Source organism: Silurus aristotelis, assembly GCF_946808225.1.
Source record: "Silurus aristotelis genome assembly, chromosome: 9".
In the NCBI taxonomy this organism is placed as follows: domain Eukaryota; kingdom Metazoa; phylum Chordata; class Actinopteri; order Siluriformes; family Siluridae; genus Silurus; species Silurus aristotelis.
In genome coordinates, this window is record NC_139582.1 from 27,795,942 (window position 1) to 27,817,032 (window position 21,091).

Genomic DNA, 21,091 nt, shown 5'->3' on the forward strand with positions numbered 1-21,091 from the left:
TTTTTATTTTGAATGAAAATTATAAATCAAGTTTCATATTAATCCGAGAAAAAAATTGAATAAGAAAAAAGTCAAATGTTACATTTATATTCATTTATATTATTTTATAAAATATTATATATGCGTAGTGTATTCGTGTGAATTGATTCATATAAAAATCTTAAGGTAATCTTCAAAAAAATTGATTTTAAAATTAACCAAATTAATTATAAATAAAATAAAACACAAGCATTAATATTAATGAAGACTTTTCTTTTTTAAACATTCATTTCCAATTCAGAAATGTTTCTATTAAAAAGTTTAACTGTACACTATTTAAAAGTCAAGTATTGCGTACTCTGAGGATACGCATGCTGTTAGGAAAGAAAAAAAAAAAGGACAAGGGGGTTAAACCGACCGTCTGTCTGCACGGCAGCCGCCTTGGGTCAAATATGAATAAACGAAGCCAATGTTACGTCAAAATACAGCCAGGACTGTTAAAACGTTATCTGAACGTTAGAGTACCGACGTCTCATTCGTCCGTTCATCCAACCCACCTTCCGGTTCAGCATGGCCCACATGACCATATCGAACGTGCCCTTGGCGATGAGGTAGTGAATGTGCACTGAGGAGGTTTGGCCGATGCGGTGCGCTCGGTCCTCCGCCTGCTTCACGTGCCCCGGGTTCCAGTAGAGCTCGGCGAACACCACGTGAGACGCCGCGGTCAGGGTGAGGCCCTGGAAACGAATGCTCGCTTTTAGAATTTTAGGATATATTGCATAGACGAGGAAACATTTGGAGTACAAAAGACTAGTTTTAGGACAGATTCTAGGCTTCGAGACCTTTTTCTTTTAGAAAGCATGAACGCTAGACAGACGTAAAACAGCAGCTTTCAGGACAGAGCCATTATCCTTTATCCTTATAGTGCAGTGATTATTTCTGTGTCTGGGTCATTTATTCATTAAGTCGAGCCTCGGTGAACACGTAGGAGTGTGAAGACGCGGTGTCGAAACACTTTTCTCCTGGAATAAAAAACACTTAGTCACAACAACACATGACGCACAAAAGGCCTTAAACGCCGGAGAACTTTTATTACGGCCAGACAGTCAAGATAAAAATACGCCCCCTGCTCTATAAACATATTTCATAACTAATTAGCACGAAGGTGCTAGGTTCTGCGGAAGACAAAACGGTGCTAATGAAGTGAGAGGGGGGGGGGGACATGAAAAAAGAAAGTGTAGTCTGTAGACGTGCTGGCGTGTACCTGTCCCGCAGCCTGGATGCTCAGAATAGCCACTCGAGTCTCTGGATCGTTCTGGAAGCGGTGGACCAGCTGGATCCTCTCGGCAGAAGGAACGCTGCCATCGATTCGGATATAAGCGGCCTGCCAGACGGAAAACATCACACTCACACCTTCAAGCTTCTAAATAAGGGGGTGATGAGATTCGGCTTCTACGTGTTGATTTGTGCCTCTGGGTCTCATTCTGCCAGTCGACAAACCTCCAGCAGTAAAATAGAACAATCGCTGGAATAATCTACTTCTTATAGTGAATTCTCCAAACACCTCATCAAATTTCAGTTAAACAAACACAATCTTTCTACCAGTTCTACACCTTTTCCCACCTCCCCTCCTGGTCCACCCTTACAACCACACCCTGCCCCACATACCCCCAGACCCAACACACCCCAGTACCAAATTATATACCCTGTTCCACCTGTCCATCATACCCAACTCCTTCTGTTCCCAAAATGTACCCACTTACCCCCAGACACCCCGCATCTATCCTCACCACTCGCTCATCCTGTCTTCCAATTGCCCCTTGCACCCTGTAACAACCTGACCCTGCTACACTTCCTGTACACATCCTCCCCCAAATTATATACCCTGTCCCCCCTTACCACCCAACTCATCCTGTACCCCAACTGACTCCTCATCCTCCCTTTCAGCAGCACCCTGCACAATTTATCACCAGACCCAACTCATCCTGTTCTCCCTCACCACCACCACAACTCATACTGCCCCCAACTGCACACCACCCTCTTATAACCACCCCCTGCCTAACTTACTCCCAGACCCAACCTATCCTGTCCCTAATTATATACCCTGCCCTGCCACCACCAACCCAAATCATCCTATCCCTCAAATGCTCCTCTTGTCCCACCTTACAACTACCCCCTGCCCCACTTACCCCCAGACCCAACCGACCCTGTCCGAATTTATATCCCCTGTCCCCCTTCCACCAACCCAAATCATCCTATCCCTCAAATGCTCCTCTTGTCCAACCTAACAACTATCCCCTGCTGTAAGGGGGGGAAGAGGAGTCAGTTGGGGTACAGGATGAGTTGTGGTGTTGGTAAGGTGGGACAGGGTATATAATTTGACCTCTCTGCCACTTCGTTTGGTCAGTTGAGTAACCCCCCCCCTGCCATATGTACGAACACTTCTTTTTTTGGGCGCTTTCGTGCTAATTGGCAGTTACGAAATCTTAAAGGATAATGAGAGCGGTCACACCAAGAGGTGTCATCACACAAACACACACACTTTTCTCTCGCTCTCTCTCACACCCCTCTCACTCAGAGAGAAGTGGGGAGCGGTTGGAAATGACGTGAAAATCAGTCTGGCTGGGAAAAGTTTGGAAGGGTTTTTTTTTTTTTTTTTTTTTTTTTTTTTTAAGTGTTTGATGAAGAGAGCTGTCTGAACAGTGTACAATAATGATACTTGCTCCACACACACACACTGCATGCTGGTGTGCATTTCTAAATGTATATACATGCGTACAAATGTGGTAGTACTTCTCTCTCCCTCTGCGTGTAGCTACTTTCATAACTCGGGGCCAAGATGGTGCCTTAGCGTGGACAGAAATAAAAAAAAAAAACCAAGCACGAGCCTAGTGAGGACACCTGCGGCAGAAAACGCCCAGCTCGCCGTTTCCCTTCGTTCTACAGACACAGTCTGAGATTTCTCGATTATTCTGTAGTGACATTCGAGCATTTAGTATGCGATGATCTGCTTTTAGTCATTCAATATTAGTCCCAAGACACACGAATTGCTGCCCACCCCCCAAACCCATTCTGTCTCCCAATTATTATTGTTGCTTAGTGACTTTGATTTTCCTTGATTGCTGCCTTTACAGCCATTGAAGTCTTTAATGTTGATTCTGTTTGTTGCAGGGTGGAATTAAAATTAATTTGCAATTAAAGTTTGAATCCAATTTTAAAGGGACTGACGATACAAACGCCCCAACACCCAAAGACACCCCCCCACACACACACATAATAGAACAGGTGTGTACTTGAATGTCAGGCTGATGAGTGGAACAGGAGGGTGCGTGCATGCATCCGCACACAGACACAAGGTACCTTGGCCTCGATCGCAGCCTCGGTACACGCCTGCAGCATGCTGAGGTGATGTGCAAAGACCAAAAACTTGAGCTGCTCCGTCTCCAGCATCATCTTTATGTAGTCCTTCACTGCTCCCGCCTGCGGAAGGGAAGAGGAAGGAAATATTCAGTGACTCGAAGCGCATCTGGCACAGCTTCGTTCGTTCTCGAGTAAGGCTGAGGTTTACGCTGCTCGTTCGCGGGATTATTCCGGGCGATAATCAGACTGCGGCATTAAGCGCGATCATTAGCGGGTAAAGTCGGCGCTTTTTTTATTGAACGAGCGCCGTTCCACTTTTGTTATTACAGCCTAGTTTTTGTCTTTTTCACATCTTTTTAATTGGTATCCAAAACTGCTCCCTGTGAAGCGGCATTAATTCTTCTCCAGTGTGTGTGTGTGTGTGTGTGTGTGCGCGCAAGCCTTAGCCTTCAGATAATTGGGAGCAGATGCTGTTGGGGTAAAAATACCCATGCTTGGCTCACTCGTGCTGGCTGGGAATTCGCACTTCACAAAAAGAGGGACACTGTCTAATGCGACCATGATACTACTTAATTTTTCTCTCTCGATAATCCCCCCCACCGGCCCCCCCACCCCCGGAGGGGGCCAGATATGAAAGGTAAACAGCGAGCAAACTTCGAGTGGAAACAAATCAATAGATGTGATGAAGGTGGGATCACAAGGCCCAGGAGGGAGGACGACTTGTGACCCGTATGCTCACTCACGCGAGCACTTCGGAAATAATTAATCTATCAGGATGTGTCCGTGTCCCCGCTAATAGTGTGTACCTGCGTAATGAGCTACTTATACCCGGTGAAAGGGCACCGTTTGTCTGGATTTTTTATCCGGGTTCCTGGTTGTACTTATAAATAAATAGTAGTCGTAGTAGCATTACAATCCTGTTTATTTTTATGCGACGCCTGGGACCACGCGACGTTAACCCTAGCGTATGCACAAATGACGAAATGACAGCGATTTGAAAATGAACTAAATAAAAAAAAAAAAGCGGCATCCAAACGGAGATCAAAAGGTCAGCGAGTGTAGTGCAAGTCCTCGAAAACGAGTCGCCGTGAATAGTGTGCGAAGCAAAAGGCCTTTTATTGGACATGAGCGAGAGCAGTTCAATTCAGCGAGCACTGAGACACAAACCCTTTCTTTCCTATGTTCAATGTGACATAAAATGTGGACTAAACTCGTAATGATTTCAGGATCATAGTCGATGATGGCCTCAATCCATAACATTTAAACTGCTGTATAAAACAATGCAGTTTAAAAAGTCCATTGTAAGCATGAATAAAAGCGTTTCCAAGCAGTGTCGTAAAAATGACAATCCAACAAGATGTGGTTAATAGTCAAAGGAACCTGCCATGAGAAGCATAAGGGAGGAGCTTCACCTATCAGTAGAAACCCATTTGATTTACTATTTTTTATATACACGTCCCCATTCCCTCTGCTGTTTGTTGGTGGCGTATAAGTTAATTGAATACACACTGTAAGCTGTTTTTTTTGCAGAATCTTTGCACAGACTTCAGGAGACTGAAAAGGTCACTGGCCTCCTACTGCAGTGTGTTCCCATGGCAATGGCATCAGGAGCTCTGGTTGCCATGGTGGTCATCGGAGGGGTTCGACAGCATGAGGTCTGATTTGCTAAGGTACGTAAGGAAGCAGAGAGTGCGCTCGGGGTACAGCGGCGGGGCCACGTTCCGATCACACGTTCCAGCGTCTGGGGCATGTCTGTATTAGGGCACGGTTCCCAGGGAAAATGAATTATTATTATTTCAGGAGTTAGGTTAGGTTAAGGACAATTTAGTTTTTATTCAACCTGTGATGAACATATCATCTGCTCTTTTCCAAAAATCTTCATTCCTGTTGCTCTTTTGAAGTCTTATTCTGCTTATTCTTGGTGTGTTGTGCGTTCGGAGGTGCTTTTCTTCTGAGTTTTGATCTCAGTCTCTGCTGTTCTTCGATGTTTTTTGTTTTCTGCGCCGTCCTGTATCAATTCAGTGTAAGAATCCTGAGAGTTTCTGAAACAGGCACTAGCAACAGAATAACTTCAGCCCTTTTGCACGATATTACAAACGACGTTAAAGATGTTAAGCCGTGTTTTTCCAGAGGCAAACGTGTATAGAATGACACAAAATAGCGCTTAGACTCTGATTTGCAGGCTGCTGCATAGCGTATCGGTATCTCGCTAGTAGCCTGAATGATTCAGCAATTCGTGTGTCTTGGGACTAGATGGTTTGAGCTAAGAGCTAAGCATATTCTGTGTGTGTGTGTGTGTGTGTGTGTGTGTGTGTGCTTTCCACTCCAACTCCCCGCTAGGCACAAAGGCTCTGCTGGAAGACTAAAGAATGGGCTGCACAGCAGGGGGTCACTGGCAATACGATATACACTAAGGCTGTCTGAAGGAGGAACTTTCATAATATTTATGCATTCAAAGGCAAAATAAATCCACGTTTGAATGTTTAAACTACCTGCTTTTTGCCGTCTGCTGTAAAGACGACATTAACGACGTTCCTACCCAGAATTACGTGACCAGGAAAAAAAGAACAAGTATCTGAATCTGATATTCCGGGATATTGAAAAATATATAACTTGAAGAAAGACATTTCAGAAGGACTCCCAGGCGCATATCTCTTGCTAACACTGTGTCCTTAGTCTCCGATCAAATCCCTCTTGTCTTCACGCACCATCAAGCTTTCTTTTTCAACATGTGTCTCAGCACTGGGAGATTCGGAGCCCATCACTGAATCGCATTAGAGCGCGCCCAACACACGAGGAGTTTCAGGATGGGTTTTTTTTGCAGACGTAGGACTGACTGGCATCAAACGCAGCCGATTGGTGTCATTTTAACCAGACTTCTAATCCTGTGAAAGGCGAGTCTGCAGCTGTACATATACAGTGGGAAGTGGGTGGTCGCTAACTTACCGTTTTCTGCTGTGAATTATACATAGTGTGATAAACTACTAACCTTACAAAATTAATGAGACTGATGCGTGCAAAGAAACGTGGCCCTTTGCGCAGATATATTCTGTACTGATGTTTCATGAGAAGAAAAACAACAACAACAACAACTAAACCTCCCACTGTACGTTTTGTTATACGACCGTTTGTAGACGGGGACTATTTCGGTATCGAATTATATGTTTCGATACTCGTTTAGTTGACGCTGAGGCCGTCGATGCGTGCTGTGAAATAATTAAATCCGTCAACATCATCCATCAAAAGCAGTGGGCGGAATCTAACGTCAGATTGGATCGACTAGACCGCACTCGCGACCAATCGATAGGTGGGCTACCGGCGCAGACGGTTCGGAAAGCCGAAGCCTGATTTATGCTGGTGAAGCGTAGCAGCTGAGGAAAGTCCAGACCACTTTCCCCATATATATATATATATATATATATATATATATATATATATATATATATATATATATTTACCAGTTTCTGTAAAAACTGCACATTTCTCTCTCTTTATGGTACCTTACATTTTAAGAAGCTGGGGGTCAGAGCACATGGGGTTTATGGCCTTGCTCAAAAGTGGCAGCTTAGTGATACCGAGGCTTGAGCTCCCGGTCTCATCTTAACCACTGAGCTGCCACCCGCCCATACGTCGGGTTTTCTGACGTACCTTAGCTATTGCGGTCTGCTTGTACATCTGCGTGATGAGACCCATGACTTCAGTGAACGGGTTCTCGTTCTCCGACCCGCCTGAGACCACAGAGCGCATTAAACTCTCCCACTTCTCCAAGCTGGAGCTGGCTTCCTGAAAACACAGAGACAGAGAGAGAGAGAGACAGAGAGAGAGAGAGAGAGAGAGAGAGAGAGGAGTTATACTATTGTCTTTTTTTTTTTTTGGTTATAGGGGCCAGAAAAATTAATGAGTCCAATGTGCCCTACCTTCCACTCGGCGTACTTCTTATCTCAGTGTGTGTTTAGGTGTGTGTGTTGCATGGGGGAGGGGGGAGAAGGGACAAGATCCCTGATGTTCTAGAAAATCAGCTCACTATCACTAGGTCATGTGACCTGTGACAGCAGCAGGGGAATTTGGAAGCGCACAGCACTGGTGTAATAAATCTCTCACACACACACACACACACACACACATACCCACACACACACCTCTAGCTGTTGTACTACCTTCATGGACACACAGAAATGTGCCCACCAACACACAGAAACACCCCAGTACTGTTGCTGTACACCCACACATCTTCATGGATACAGACACAAACCTTTACCGGTATTAATATTCCCTTTATGAGAGTACACACACACACACACACACACACACTTTCCCCCCCCCGCTTCATTGCGCCAGGATCGGCTTGGTTACAATTCGCAGTCCTGCGTCTTACGGCGTGACAATCCTGCTCGTGTATGTACACGTGTTCAAGTTTTTTTTTTTTTTGCATGGGAAGTGGATAGATGAAAATCGGTAAGATGTTCCCACTCCCACACACACACACAAACATCACAATATGTTGTCAGAAAAAAAACACAACCTTGATTGAACACAACCAACAAATTGATAAAGACAGAGAGAGAACGAGGTGGAATCTGACAGATGTTTACGCCTGACGTGGGATCGTACAGACGCTAGATTCTGGAAATGCATATTCTCCACACTGAGATGGCGTTTCTTTTAGTCGGATTAATGTAAATGTAGCCAAAGGCTCTGGGTTACTGATCGGAAGGTCGTTGGTTCAAGCCCCAGTTTCATCAAGCAGCCACACTTGGGGCCCTTAAGCTTCTGTTTACCGGGGGCGCTGTATCACCTTCACCTTTGTATAATTACATGCACTAAAGTACAAATGGAATGGGCCAATCGGAAAAGCCGATTTTAAAGCGAATGTGAACGTGTCTGTTATAACAGTGCACGAGGAGCCATCCTTCCTTTATTTCTTCCTTCCCTCCTTTCTTTCTTCCATTCACCGACACCTCGACATTGAGATGTGGCGTCGTCGTGACTTCTGCAGATTTCCGATTCCACCGTCACCTCGATTGAGAGAAATGAAGGAACAAATGTATGAATGATTCGACTCTAAATCGCACGTTATTAACGTAGTAACCCGCTGACTATGAGAAATATAAAAAACTGGCTACTTAGAATTTTTTTTTTTAAAGCTTCATAAGAACAAAATATGAATCGAGAAATGCGTTTTCCTCTGAATAACGTGCTGACAGCTCAGAGCTTAAAAAGAGAGGAGGAAAAGAGAGAGAGAGAGAGAGAGAGAGAGAGAGAGAGAGAGAAAGAGTGAAAAGGGAGGAGGAAAAAAAAAACTGTAAACATGGACAAGTGAGATAAAATGATAATTAGTGCTAATCGAATACGATCGCCTAGCAACAGCCACGGAGCGGTTATGGAGAGGTAATTAGCGCTATATTTAGACTGTCTGATTCGCTCTCGTCTCAGATTGGATGATTGGAAACGTTAGCGTATGGGTGTGTGTGTGAAAGAGAAAACGTGTGAGTGTGAAGTTTTTCCGCCGCGTGCGTTTATGAATGTGTCTTAGGGAATCAATGAGCATGTGTTCTTGCGTTGACGTACGTGCGAATATCGGTGTCGGAGTGTTTCTGCATGCGTGAGTGTGTGTGTGATTATCTCTTCATCACCTGTTAATGGGTGGGATATTTTAGGCAGGTAGGGAACATTTTGTCCTCGAAGTTGACGTGTTCGAAGCAGGAAAAATGGGCGAGCGTAAGGATTTGAGCGGGTTTGACAAATTGTGACGTCTAGACGACTGGGGCAGAGCGTCTCCGACACTGCAGCTCTTGTGGCGTGTTTCCTAGTGTGCGGTGGTCAGATTCTATCAAAAGTGCTGACTAAACGGTCAGATGTCCACAAACTTTTGTCCGTATAATAAAAATACTTTCTTGAATATGAACCAATCAAATTTTTTGTCCGTTTATTATTAGATTGCGTTTATTCGGTGACGCTGCATGTCGGTGTGTGCTGCTCACTGGGGTTTGTTTGAAGTGGACTTACGGGTGTGTCGTGATGCCGTGTGTGTGTGTGTGTGTGTACCTTGGCCGCCTCTTTTGGCAGGTCGAAAGGGATTCTCTGGCGGATTTTGGCCGGCAGCTGTGTGAGCACTTCGGCTTTAAGTCTGCGGATCATGATCTCGCTGAGCCTCTGGTGCAGCTCGTCCAGATGAGATGCTCCACGGCAATCCCACTGACGCCTGCTCCCGAAGAATCTACACACACACACACACATTTACCTCATCGTTGGCTACTCGGGAGCAGCTCTGTCATTAAACACACATTTAATCACACGCACACACTTGGTGCTCTTCTCACACTTTCAAGCACCTCATTACGATGAGTTCTTTACAACCCTGAGAGTGTGTGTGTGTGTGTGTGTGTGTGAGACTGAGAGCGATAATGAGCAGTAAATAATGGAGAAGCTCAGAGTGACTTGCAGCCAGGCTTCAGGAGCATTTAATGTACACACCCTTTTGCTTTACAGAAAACTTTCCACCAACACACAGGTTTATTCGAGACCCAAACCTGTTCCAGCATGACAATGCCTCTGTGCACAAAGCCAGCGCCATGATGATATAACTTGGAGTGGAAAATCTCCTGCTATCGCGCTCTGCCCCTCGACCCTATCGAACAACGGCCTCCTCACCTCACCTACCTTGGCACCAAGCGTCTGCAAATCTCCATAAAACCTAGTGACGAATCTTTGTCGGTGTGTCCACAAACTTTTGGACAAACTGGTTGTAGTGTAATAACAGACGCAAGAATTTCTTTCTGTTGTTGGATTAATGAAGCGCAAAGGTTTTAAAAAAATAATAATAATTATACACCGGTTGGTATCGTTTACACACCCTGTAATTAGGAAACGAGAAAACTAATTAGCAGCGATGAATAAATTTCCTCGTTAGTGGAACTTGTGTTTTTTTTTGTCAGGAAGCGTCCGAGCGGAACGGGAGGGAGGTGTTCACCTGTAGTGAGCGTTGCAGTATTTCTTGGCGTACTCGCTCCACGTGCCGAAGCGCCTCGGGTACAACGCGTCGATCTGCATGAAGAGCTGCGAGGAAAAGAGAGAGAGAAAGAGAAAGAGAGAGAGAGAGAGAGAGAGAGAGATCAGGTTTTGTAGATTCTAAATAAAGAATCAGTCGGAATTGTGAATTGTATAAATGAAGAAATCGATTTCGAGGCTCGTTGGTCAAAACCGGAAAGTGTTTTCACCAGAACCGCGCCCGTTCTTCCGAACGCCTGCTGACCGTGTGGCCTTGCCGTCTCCGTTTTCTGGACTGAGGAACGTCAGACTTTTTGTTACTTAATTGTATAAGTGGAAGGTAGACACTATAAACAAAAGTTTGTGGACACCTAAAATAAGAATCCACTCTTCTGGGAAGGTGTTCCACTAGATTTTGGTGAGATTTGTGCTTGTTCAGCGGTGAGGGTAAAGTCAGGACTTGATGTAGGTGAGGTGAGGAGGCCTGGGGTGCAGTCAGAGATCGGGAGATCTTCCGGTCCAACCCGTGCAAAGCAGATCTTCACGGAGCTGGCTTTGTGCACAGGTGCATTGTCAAGCTGGAACGGGTTCCAATCTCACGCTTCCGCATCTCGTCGTGCGCCGGGTGTCCCAATATTTCTGGAAGTTGAGAAACGCTTTTACAGAGAGTTCATTCAGTCATCTGTTCACTCTTTTTAAGTTCACGTCAGATTCTACCAGATGTCAGTATTGAGATGTTGGTGCGTGAAATCACTCGTCTTGGATCAGCTGTAGAAGTGGGATGGAGCAGTTTGAAGAAAGGATATTGTGTAACGAAAACCTGCAGTGAACGACGACAATAACGAGTCTGGGGCTGCTTCAAAAATAAGCTTCTGTAGACCCCCCCCGCCACCACCACCACCACCACCACCACCCCCCCGAGCAGGAATGCAGTTCTTTGGAGAGTACTAGAGAAATAGTGAGAAAACAGCCAGAGGGTGTAAATGGTGTTTCGCAGCTCTATTGTTGGCTGGGACTCGGTCTGTATCTGAGGTTTAGCACGGCTTCCTTTGATACCTCGCTATCGGTGGCTGGTGTTTCAATGGAATTTTTTTTGCCTTTCTTTTTCTTTTTCTTTTTTCCTGGGAATAATCAGCAGCAATTATATAAATCCAGGTTCCATCTGCTCATTTCTCCAAGCAAATGTGTTCAAAGCTTGGCACTGTGCCACGAGAGAGAGAGAGAGAGAGAGAGAGAGAGAGAGAGAGAGAGAGAGAGAGAGAGAGCGAGAGAGAGAGAAACTGACAGAAACTGACATTCATTCCCTCTGTCCAGTCACAGTTTTTGCAGATCGTAATAAAAGCAGAGATGGATGCTGTGCTTAGCAGAGAATGAGAACAAGACACACACACACACACACACACACACACACACACACACAGTGTGTTCAGCTCTGGTGCTCCGAGGGAAGTAAATATCTACACCTATAAAACTGGAACAAGCTGAAACGAGGAAAAAAAAATGTCCTGGGTGGTATGATATAATATGATATATGATATGATATGATACAGAAAGGTGGAGAACAAATAATTAGACATTCTGCAGCCACATGACGGCTGAAAATGGTAAAAATCAGACTGCTGATTGTTTCAGTGGAAAAGCCCTTTGGTGTCACATATCTCGAGTTCAAGAAAGAAGATAAATTAGTCAATGAGCAGCAGTGTGGAGGTAAAAATATGGATCTGAGGATGTAAAGCTAAAGAAAAGTGGTTATATCTACCATTCCATCAGGGCACTTGTCAGCGGGTGGGATTTATTAGGCAGCAAAGTTGATGTTGGAAGCAGGGAAAATGGGCGAGCGTAAGGATTTGAGCGAGTTTGAGGGCCAAATTGTGACGGCTAGACGTCTCGGTGGTCAGTGTCTATCAAAAGTGATCCAAAAAAAGGAACAGTGGTGCACGTGGGGAGCGAAGGCTGGGCCGTGTGTTTATGCTCGATGGGTCAGGACTGTTTTGGCAGCAAAAGGGGACCTACACACTATTAGGCAGGTGGCAATAATGTTATGACTGATTGGTATTAAATATATTTTTGTATATGGTAAATGTTTAACTCTTACCTCTTCTGGTCTGCCCAGTGCCGGGGTTCCTGTAAGCAGAATTGCACGTTTGGTGTTCTGGATCAGAGGGACCAGGATCTTCGTCCTCGCTGCGTTCCGGGACTTCATGTAGTGCGACTCGTCCACTATGACCACGCCGAAGCGCTGCTTCTTCAGCGAGTCCACCAGGGACTGCGCGTCGTTGGTGAGCAGCCCGTAGCCCAGAACTGTCACCTTGCTCCGGCTGATCCCCCTAAAATTACTCGCAGCGTCACAACTCACCAGGCACACGATGTATATAAATAACTAGATACACAGCACACGGATTATATTTTACCAAACGAGGACCGTTGCTTTCGAGGGGAGTGGGAATCAAGTAAAGCTTCTTGTTTAAGCTCAAATTTTTACTTTTCTTTCTACTGACCTTTCAGTCCAGCACAATCCATTAAACCTTCACTAAGCTGCCCATAAATTCATTTATTCTCACACTATTATTTATTTTTTGCTCTGTGGATTCTTATAGTAGAAGCCATTTCTTTTGCACCGTCTACCCTCTTGGCAGTAGCTATTTTTTCCCCCCTGCTGTGTTTGTCCCGTAGGCCATCGGAGTTAAAACACCACAAACACAAGGCCGGTCGAGTAGCCGTTGCCATGGCAGCCGAGAGCGGGTCGGATCGACCCCAGGCCGAGATCTTTGGGATGAGCGGCTCGTTTTAGAAAGCGTCGATAACGGGCAAAAAGGCAACAAGACCCCCGCGCCTGCACAACTCCGCCTTCTCGATATATCCAGGCAAAGGAGCATGAGCTTTTGCTCAACACATAGCACACACACACATATATCAACTCCTACCAAATGCCAGCTCGCTATAAATATTTTTTTAAAAAGGCCTTTGGTTCTTGTGGATTTATGGGACGGTTTAGTGCAAGAAAGTTTAGTTTGCTCACAAACAACTCTGCCTCTGCACTAAGCCTGAGCTCAATCCATTATAAAAAATAATAAAAAAGAAAGAAAAGACACCACTACCCAATTACTCTTCAATGCATCATGTCCTTCAAGAAGAAAATAAAGAAATAGATAAAAAAAAAATAATTGGACATACATGATATCAGATTTACTTTCCACCAGGTTGATGTCGTCAGGAAGCAGCTCGGGTATCCAGCGCTCCAGCTCCTCGATCCACGGGTACTTCATCGAAGACGGAACTACGATCAGCAGAGGCCACTCGTGTCTGTAGAGGTACGCCACTGAAATGGCCTGCACGGTCTTCCCGAGCCCCATCTTCAAAATTCACAAGAAAACGATTTGGTTTAACGGGTGGATCGATATACAGTCGATCTTGATTTCACCTTTCTAGCTGTTAAAAAAAAAAAAAAAAACGAAACGTGACCTGAAAATGACCTGGTTGCAAGTGTGCACACACTCTTCACCCCAGCACTTTGAGAGTCTGTTAACTTCTGATGCCCATCTTCCCTAAAGAAATGTTTGATCCCTCGATCAAACTGCGAGTGATTCTCTCCAAAAATGATGGCTATGTTTACCGAGATCCTGTTGATAGACTGGTATTTGAAGATTCCCATAATTCCAACGAGTCACATCGTCATTGACAGCCACATAGCAGGATTCCACCACCACCATGCTTCACCAGTGGTCTGATCTTCAAAGTAACTTGTTCTACAATCAGGGAAGTGGTAGCTTAGTGGTCAAAACACTGACTCCTGATCGGAACGTTGCGAGTTTAAATCCCAGTAGCACCAAGCGCCCAGCTCCTGGGCCCCTGAGCAAAGCCCTCCACTGCTCAGCTGTATAAATGAGACAGTTTATATTATACAGCTTTTACTGGCGTAAATGTAAATCCCATCAGGACATAATGCATTTTGATGCACTTCTGGTGAAGTAGCCCAGACAGGTCAGAATAACGAGAGAATGTTGTTATATGCAGAAGTATATTGACTGGTATTTGTCAGACAAGTCCTTTAAGGTTGCTGGACGTCTCTTAGCCGACTCCCTGATCGATACTTTTTGCCGACAGGGGGAACCCTGCGCATGCTTTCTGAACTCTTTGTTGATTCCACGGATTCGACAGCACAGAGAAAAACGTGAAGAAAATCCTTCATTCGAATCGTCGACGAATCAGACTTTTTGAATTTTCGCTTTCCCGGTCGCGTGCAAAAAAGGGTGTGCGCACGTGTGCAACCAAGACTTGTTTTGCGTTCGCAATTCGTTTTGGGTCCACAATCAAACTTGACCCGAGATGCAGAGACTTTGAGCGATCGAATACGAAAAATGGCGCAGGACACTTTGTAAGCCGAAAGGGATCAAAAGCGTTTTAGCGTACAGGATCATAAAAACGACGGAATTTCTCGTGCTAATTATTGAGACCTCTGAGAGTAGAATAAGGAATATAACGAATTAGTCCTAAAACTGCTAAATATGTAGTTAAAGCCTCAGTGTTTGACCTTTCCTTGTATTAAAGTGTCGTGAAAAGCAACAGACGACCCCCAATTAAAAAAAAAAAAAAAAAAAAAAGATCTGGCTTACCTCGTCGGCAATCAAACACCTGCGAGACAAAAACAAAGAGAACACAAGGAATTAAAAATATGTAATAATATATTATTATATATCAGAATAAAATACAGGTGAATTTTTCTCCACCTCTGTCTTGTTTTAGATGCTGAAATGCCTCAGGAGGTGATCAAAAAGCACAGTCATAAGCAGTGCCCCAGATAATTACCCTGCAAATTACGCTTTTCAGTTCTGCCTACAATCGATGTCCGGGGAGGCGGAAGTATCGATCGGGCCAGGTGGTGTGAAAACAGAGCTTCCTGTCTTGCGAGCGGTGTTCAATCTAGTTTCGCACACCTGGTACTCAAAATCCAATTAAAATGCACCAGCGATCGGTGTAGGAGCACGGAGCGTTAATTAACGGACCGCGGCGCTGATGAATTCTTCGGGTTGAAGGCGTCGGTTCGTTTTCTATAACGGAGGATCTCAGCCGGTCCGGGCCGCGATTCTTCAATCTTTGATCCGATTTTCATAATCGTGATTCGGTCATCATGAAGCCTACAGTAACTCAAACAACTGCGGAAACGCATCTCAGAACATACAAAAACGCTCAAACCCATTGGTCCGAAAGGGCTACAAAGGCAGGTCCCAGTCCTGTCCCTCATGTTTTTTCATTAGAGTCTTTTGACACGGAATTAGTGTTTTCTTGCTGCATGGATTCTTTTTGGTTTAAAAAAATGATAATAAAATGAGGGTCTGGTGAAAGAGCAGCAGCTGGAGTTTGTACCGATTGTTGGAAAAGCGTGTCTCTCGTTACTCTCGACTTTACCGTTTACTCGATGGACTGAACGGACTCCCGTCCTCCCCGAGATCAATGTTCTAATCAAAGATTTGACGTTTTCATCTATAAATAAAGTGCGTAACGCAAGTCTTTCCAAGCGCGAGAAAGTCGACAAAAGAAGCAACCGTGGACAAGTGCTGCCACAAATATCCAGCAGCTCGGTCTCGCTGGGATTCAGCGTGATGAGCTGCCATCCATTACGTGATGTCTACCAGACATGCCAGGGTATATGAAGAAACCTCACGCTCTAATGGTGTGAAAGAAAAGAGGTGTGGTGTCATCATGAAGGTGGTAGGAGGAAACGTGACAAAATTGCATCACCCGGAAAGGGGGGGAGGGTGGGTATCGAAAGGACGGAGTGCTGAGGTTTCCGGTTGCAGGTTTGTAGGAAGCACGTGTTTATCCTGACATGACGCCACCTACAGGTAGAGCATAAATCAGTGAAACAAAATGCAAACTCTTGCGTGTCCTGTTTGTCTCGAACCCACCTGTACGTTCGGCGCTATCTTTACCGAGTCTGCACTTATTACGGTACGTTTCGATTTTGCCTACGTGTGAAATGAGTAAAATGGGTTTTCGACAGGCAGAAGGGTCTTTTGAATAGGTTTTGTTTGGTACCAAATGAGTTTTAAGCGGGGCCACGACTGTTTCGAAGGTTTTTCATGAATAGCAATGGTATCAGCCTCGTATCCAAAAGACTTGCAAAATAGCCCAAGATCACACCGAGGGACAATGTTCTCAGAAAATCTCCTGTGGAACGTGGACAACTAGGTCCTGTAAAGAACCTGCCTCGAAGGACAAGTCGGTGTCAACTTTAATCCATGGTTTAATGGCTGATATATTGGTTCCTCCTCAGCACCCCACTGCTCCACGATCATCTTGGATGACTTTTCTGCATGATCTCCATTTTGAGCAGGGGTTTGTCCAGGTTCTGCAATAAATTGCCCCTCGGTCTGGTTGGGTTCGATGCCCTGCGTTAGATTAGCAACCCATCGCCCCCCTGCCCTACACCCAGCGTTCCTGGAGTGAGCTCCGTCTTTTCTGCAACCTCGATTGCGTTATCGAGAAGCATCCCGGGGGTCCGAGATCAGCCCGTGATTCAACTTCAAACGGTGACTAAAAGGACAGCGACGGTTTATCTACGGTTTATCGGGAACACCACGTCGTCCTGGGTTTGCCTGCACCACGCAAGCAATCTCTGAGAAATGGCAAACAACGAATGAACAAATCAAATCAAGATTTATTTTAGACAATTATGCTTTTCTCAGTTTGTTCCGTTTGTGCCGTTTCAGGTAAATTCACTGTGGATAGATTCGCTGTGGCTTATAGTTACAAAACACTTAACCCGGTAGATTCGGTAGAGTTTAAAAGGTTACAGATGTCTTCGAATATTTTCAATTTCCTCCAGTTTTTTCTTTTCTTTTTAGAAGCCAATTCTTTATATGCAGCTGAACGTGAGACGCTTTTATGCGGCTGAATCCGCTGCCGTTTTTGTCCTACTTTTCGGATACCTAATAAAAAGGGAATCGTGCCGAGAAAGAGAAAAAAGACAGAAGAAAGTGGGATATCGAGACACGTGTAGACAAAACAATGGCAGGATGATGCATTCTGGGGGGGGAGAAAGAAAGTGACTGAGATGTCAGAAAGCAGAACACACTCTTCATCCCTTTTTCCCCACCTTCTAATATGGGAGAACATGATTAATGTGGCCTGTGTTGTTTTCTTCTAATTAATCCAACAGTAGCGCAGGTGTGTGCGTTCATGTTTGTGTGAATACCCAAGCGGGCGTGTGTGTGTGTGTGTGTGTGTGTGTGTGTGTGTGTGTGTGTGTGCCGCGTGCCATTTCCATGCTCATTAATCACTCTTCTTTAAATAAGCCGGCTCGCGACGGCCCGGTCGGGGTTTTTTTTTCCTGACACCTGAAGACCTTTTCGCTTCTCTGCGCCGTTTTAAAATGTTATCTCGGGTATGCACGGGGTTCAAGTGTCGAGTCGAGTCGCCCGATCCCGCCTCGCCTCGCTGCGCGCAAAACAAGTAACCCTGGATAATTGCTAAGAGTCGATTATGGTGAAAGGGCCTCGTCGTGTTCTTTTTGTATCTGGACAGCTTGTTCAGTCAACAACAAAAAAAAAAAAAAGACAGAAGGATTGAGGAGATGGAGAACGGAGGAGCTTAAAGCAGCGCCACTGATTTATACACAACGCAGTTCCCAAAATTATTTACGTTCAAACTAATACTCGTAATCCTGCACTCATTATGGGTGGGAAAAAAAAAAACTATTAAATGTACCTGGAGAGTTACAATTTGCTCTTAAAGTTCCCCTCACTCTTCTGGGAAGATGTTTCACTAGATTTTGGAGTGGGCTTGTGGGGATTTGTGTTCATCAGACACAAGGGTGTTGGTAAAGGCAGGTACTGATGTAGGTGAGGTGAGGAGACCTGGGTATCGGTAGAGAGGAGATCAGCGCTCTATAGCAGGCCACTCGAGATCTTCACAGAGCTCGCTTCGTGCACAGGAGCATTGTACGGATGGAGCAGATTTGGGATTTGGGTTTGGAGAAGAACCACATTTGGCAGGAAAGGTCAGGTGTTCCAATACTTTTGTCCATATAGTGTAGATGTATACAAGCAAACAACAAGTAGAAAAAAAAATTTTTTCCATTGTCATGGAGAAAGCTGGTGAATGTATGTGTACAATTAGGAGCTGGTAGGAGTTGAGACGCCGGACTTCTGTTTGGAAGGTGGCGAATTCAAATCCCAGCACCACCGGCCAGCTAATGCTGGGCCCTTGAGCAAGACCCTTAACCCTCAAAGATTGCCCATGGATATTGTTATTAATGTCAGAGCAGGCACACAACCATTTGGGGGGTATATTCACTCTACACAACCCTGAGCGGAATCAATTATTTGAAGGCAAATTATTTAAAATGCTTCCTTTGGAGCAATCTCATCTCCAGCAGGGTGCTTGCAAAACTGCCTTTGTTCTACAATTAGCCTTGATCTTGAAGTATCTCTGTAGGGTTCCTTTCCCGTGCGTTCGTAACGCGGTTGTTACAAAATGCTCTGATTGACAGGTTGTTACAAAATGATAGACTCATCGTATCGATCGGCCCTGCGAGCGCCGCTTTCGAAGCCGCGGTTGAAGACGGATACATATTTCTGGAGCTGAGAGGTGGCGGAGGGGCAGGAAGTGCCGCCGTGGCAGGTTAATGCGCCGAGCGGCGTTCGGGGCTCATTAAGCGCCGTAATTGTGTCAGCACGGCGTATGCTAATCTGGAGTCCCGCGGCATTTGCGGCGTTGCGCTTCGGCTCGCAATCAGCGGGGGAAGATTACGCCATTCAGTTCTAGGCAGACGCGCGGCTCGTCTCGGGCGTCGTCTCGTTTAGGACCCTCTGATTATTTACAGGCCAACATGGAAGTCGGGTCAGAGCTCTGACGATATACGCTACGGACTTTAGACTATGACAAGGTCCACACTCCTTTTTTTTTTTTTTTTGTCCAAAGCCAATATATCTACCGGCTTGTGAGTAACACGGCAGTAATAATAGATAGATGATACATTTACTAAAGACGCTGCAGCTCCAGCAATAGACAAAGCCTCTCGGTTATGCCTGGACACACTATGAGGCTGCCCTATAGAGAGTATAGAAAGTGCTACTACTGGAGAAAGAGAGAGAGAGAGAGAGAGAATCGATATGTCAAAACAGCAGCAGCGAGATTTTAGATTTGACTGCGAAACAAATCCAATGCAGTCCTGAGCTGCTTAAGACTTAAGGCATTGGATTTTCAGGTCGAAGTTTAAATCCCGGTACCAACAAGCTGCCGGGCCCTTGAGCAAGGCCCTTAACTCTCTCCTGTTTAGTTGTTTAGGTTCCTTCTTGTTCCTATGGTGAAACCTGAATTGCACGAGAGCCGAGCCTCGATTTGTTTTCTGTAACTTCCGGCGTTAAAACTCTCGGTTGTACATTTTATCGCTTTTTTAGTAACGAGGTACTTTGAATTGCACAGTGGTTGTGAGGAGCAGCCAGACGTAAATCTACATGTAGCTTCTCAGCCCCTAGACTACACTGTATTGCCAGAAGTTTGCAGACACCTGGTCAGAACTATGCTTTTTGAGCACCGCATTCCACATTTGGTTCCAAATTGCTCTTAAAGTTCCCTCCACTCTTCTGGGAAGATGTTCCACTAGATTTTGGAGTGGGCTTGTGGACATCTGTGTTTTCATAAGACACAAAGGTGTTGGTAAAGGCAGCTATTGATGGAGGTGAGGTGAGGAGGTCTGGGGTGCAAGTCAGCGTTCACATTCACCCCAAAGGTGTCCAGTAGGGATGAGATCCGAGCTCTATAGCAGGCCACTCGAGATCTTCCTCTTCAAAACATGTAAAGCAGATCTTCTTGGAGCTCGCTTTGTGCACAGTGTAGTTCCATATAGTGTAGTTCAAGGAAGCTTCCACTATGCATTTCAGTTTGCTGTTAAAAGGTCTAAGTTTTGTACAGACCTTTGTACAGTGTTTTCTCAGGTCATGCACGTTGAAGTTCTCCAAAGCACGGACATCTGTTTGCATTTCTTTCCAAACATTTTCAACTCTTCCAGGGGGGGAAGAAAAGGAAAGGAATTGTGAAGCACAATGAATCGTGCCAGAACATCACCACAACCGTTCTTCTGTAAGAACAGGAGTGTTTTTTCCTTTGTCTTGGTTTCTTCTAGCCCAAAGCAGGAATGTGTGATAAGCCTAGTCCTACTGCACCTCATTGATTTTACTGCCTCGACACTGCATCATCAGGCAAGAGCAAATTTACACCATTAGCACTTTTAATTTGGAGGATTCGTTGCCTTCCATTCGTAATGAAGCCGTCGTTAAACCGCGTGGATGTTATGAAGGAAAAAAAAGGGAGAAAAAAAAAGAAAAAGAAAACAGTCGGCGGGTTTAATCTCCGAGGGGCTTCGTTAACATCTCGCTCCGAGTGCTTTATTTTTTTTCCTGACTTCCCTGAACGCATCGGCGGGATTCGCGCGGCGATGGATTTATGTATCAGAGATCCGAACTAATTGCTTGCGTTCTCAGGCTGTATAAACGTTCGGCGCTAAACCGAGCGGATTACGCCAACAATTCATTAATATAATTAGGCGAATGCATCGTTTATTATGGGTGTGGGGGGAAACTGAAGTGACAGCGATGGCTTTACAGACAAGCAAGCTCGATTTTTCCCACGGGCCAAAACGCATAAATAAATAAATAAATAAACGTCCCGTGATCTTATTGGTTGCTTCTCCGGCTAACGAGCGTCAAAAGGAAGAAGACGGCGTAAAGCCGAGCGCCCGAATACGTAACGCCGATCTTATAGG

The 21,091-nt window shown here is 45.1% G+C and overlaps 1 protein-coding gene and 1 long non-coding RNA gene across 5 annotated transcripts in view; one reads left to right on the top strand and one right to left on the bottom strand.

The window, feature by feature from the left end:
• zranb3 (zinc finger, RAN-binding domain containing 3) overlaps positions 1-21,091 on the bottom strand; it is a 59,912-nt gene that overhangs the window by 34,378 nt on the left and 4,443 nt on the right. For all 3 annotated transcript variants that reach the window (XM_083550635.1, XM_083550633.1, XM_083550634.1), the window contains 9 exons: positions 14,940-14,958; positions 13,501-13,679; positions 12,422-12,653; positions 10,310-10,395; positions 9,385-9,556; positions 6,988-7,122; positions 3,340-3,459; positions 1,244-1,363; positions 537-716 (listed from right to left, as the gene is read on the bottom strand). In XM_083550635.1, coding sequence (XP_083406761.1) covers positions 537-716; positions 1,244-1,363; positions 3,340-3,459; positions 6,988-7,122; positions 9,385-9,556; positions 10,310-10,395; positions 12,422-12,653; positions 13,501-13,679; positions 14,940-14,958 — 1,243 coding nt within the window. The remainder of the gene's footprint in view (positions 1-536; positions 717-1,243; positions 1,364-3,339; positions 3,460-6,987; positions 7,123-9,384; positions 9,557-10,309; positions 10,396-12,421; positions 12,654-13,500; positions 13,680-14,939; positions 14,959-21,091) is intronic.
• LOC310731239 overlaps positions 1-21,091 on the top strand; it is a 34,444-nt gene that overhangs the window by 10,177 nt on the left and 3,176 nt on the right. Inside the window, exons 2-4 of one of the 2 annotated variants that reach the window (XR_014535114.1) lie at positions 4,870-5,009; positions 12,440-12,605; positions 13,527-13,637. This is a non-coding gene — a long non-coding RNA (uncharacterized lncRNA). Of the gene's footprint in view, positions 1-4,869; positions 5,010-12,439; positions 12,606-13,498; positions 13,638-21,091 lie in introns of those variants that run through there. The other variant, XR_014535115.1, reaches the window with a different exon arrangement.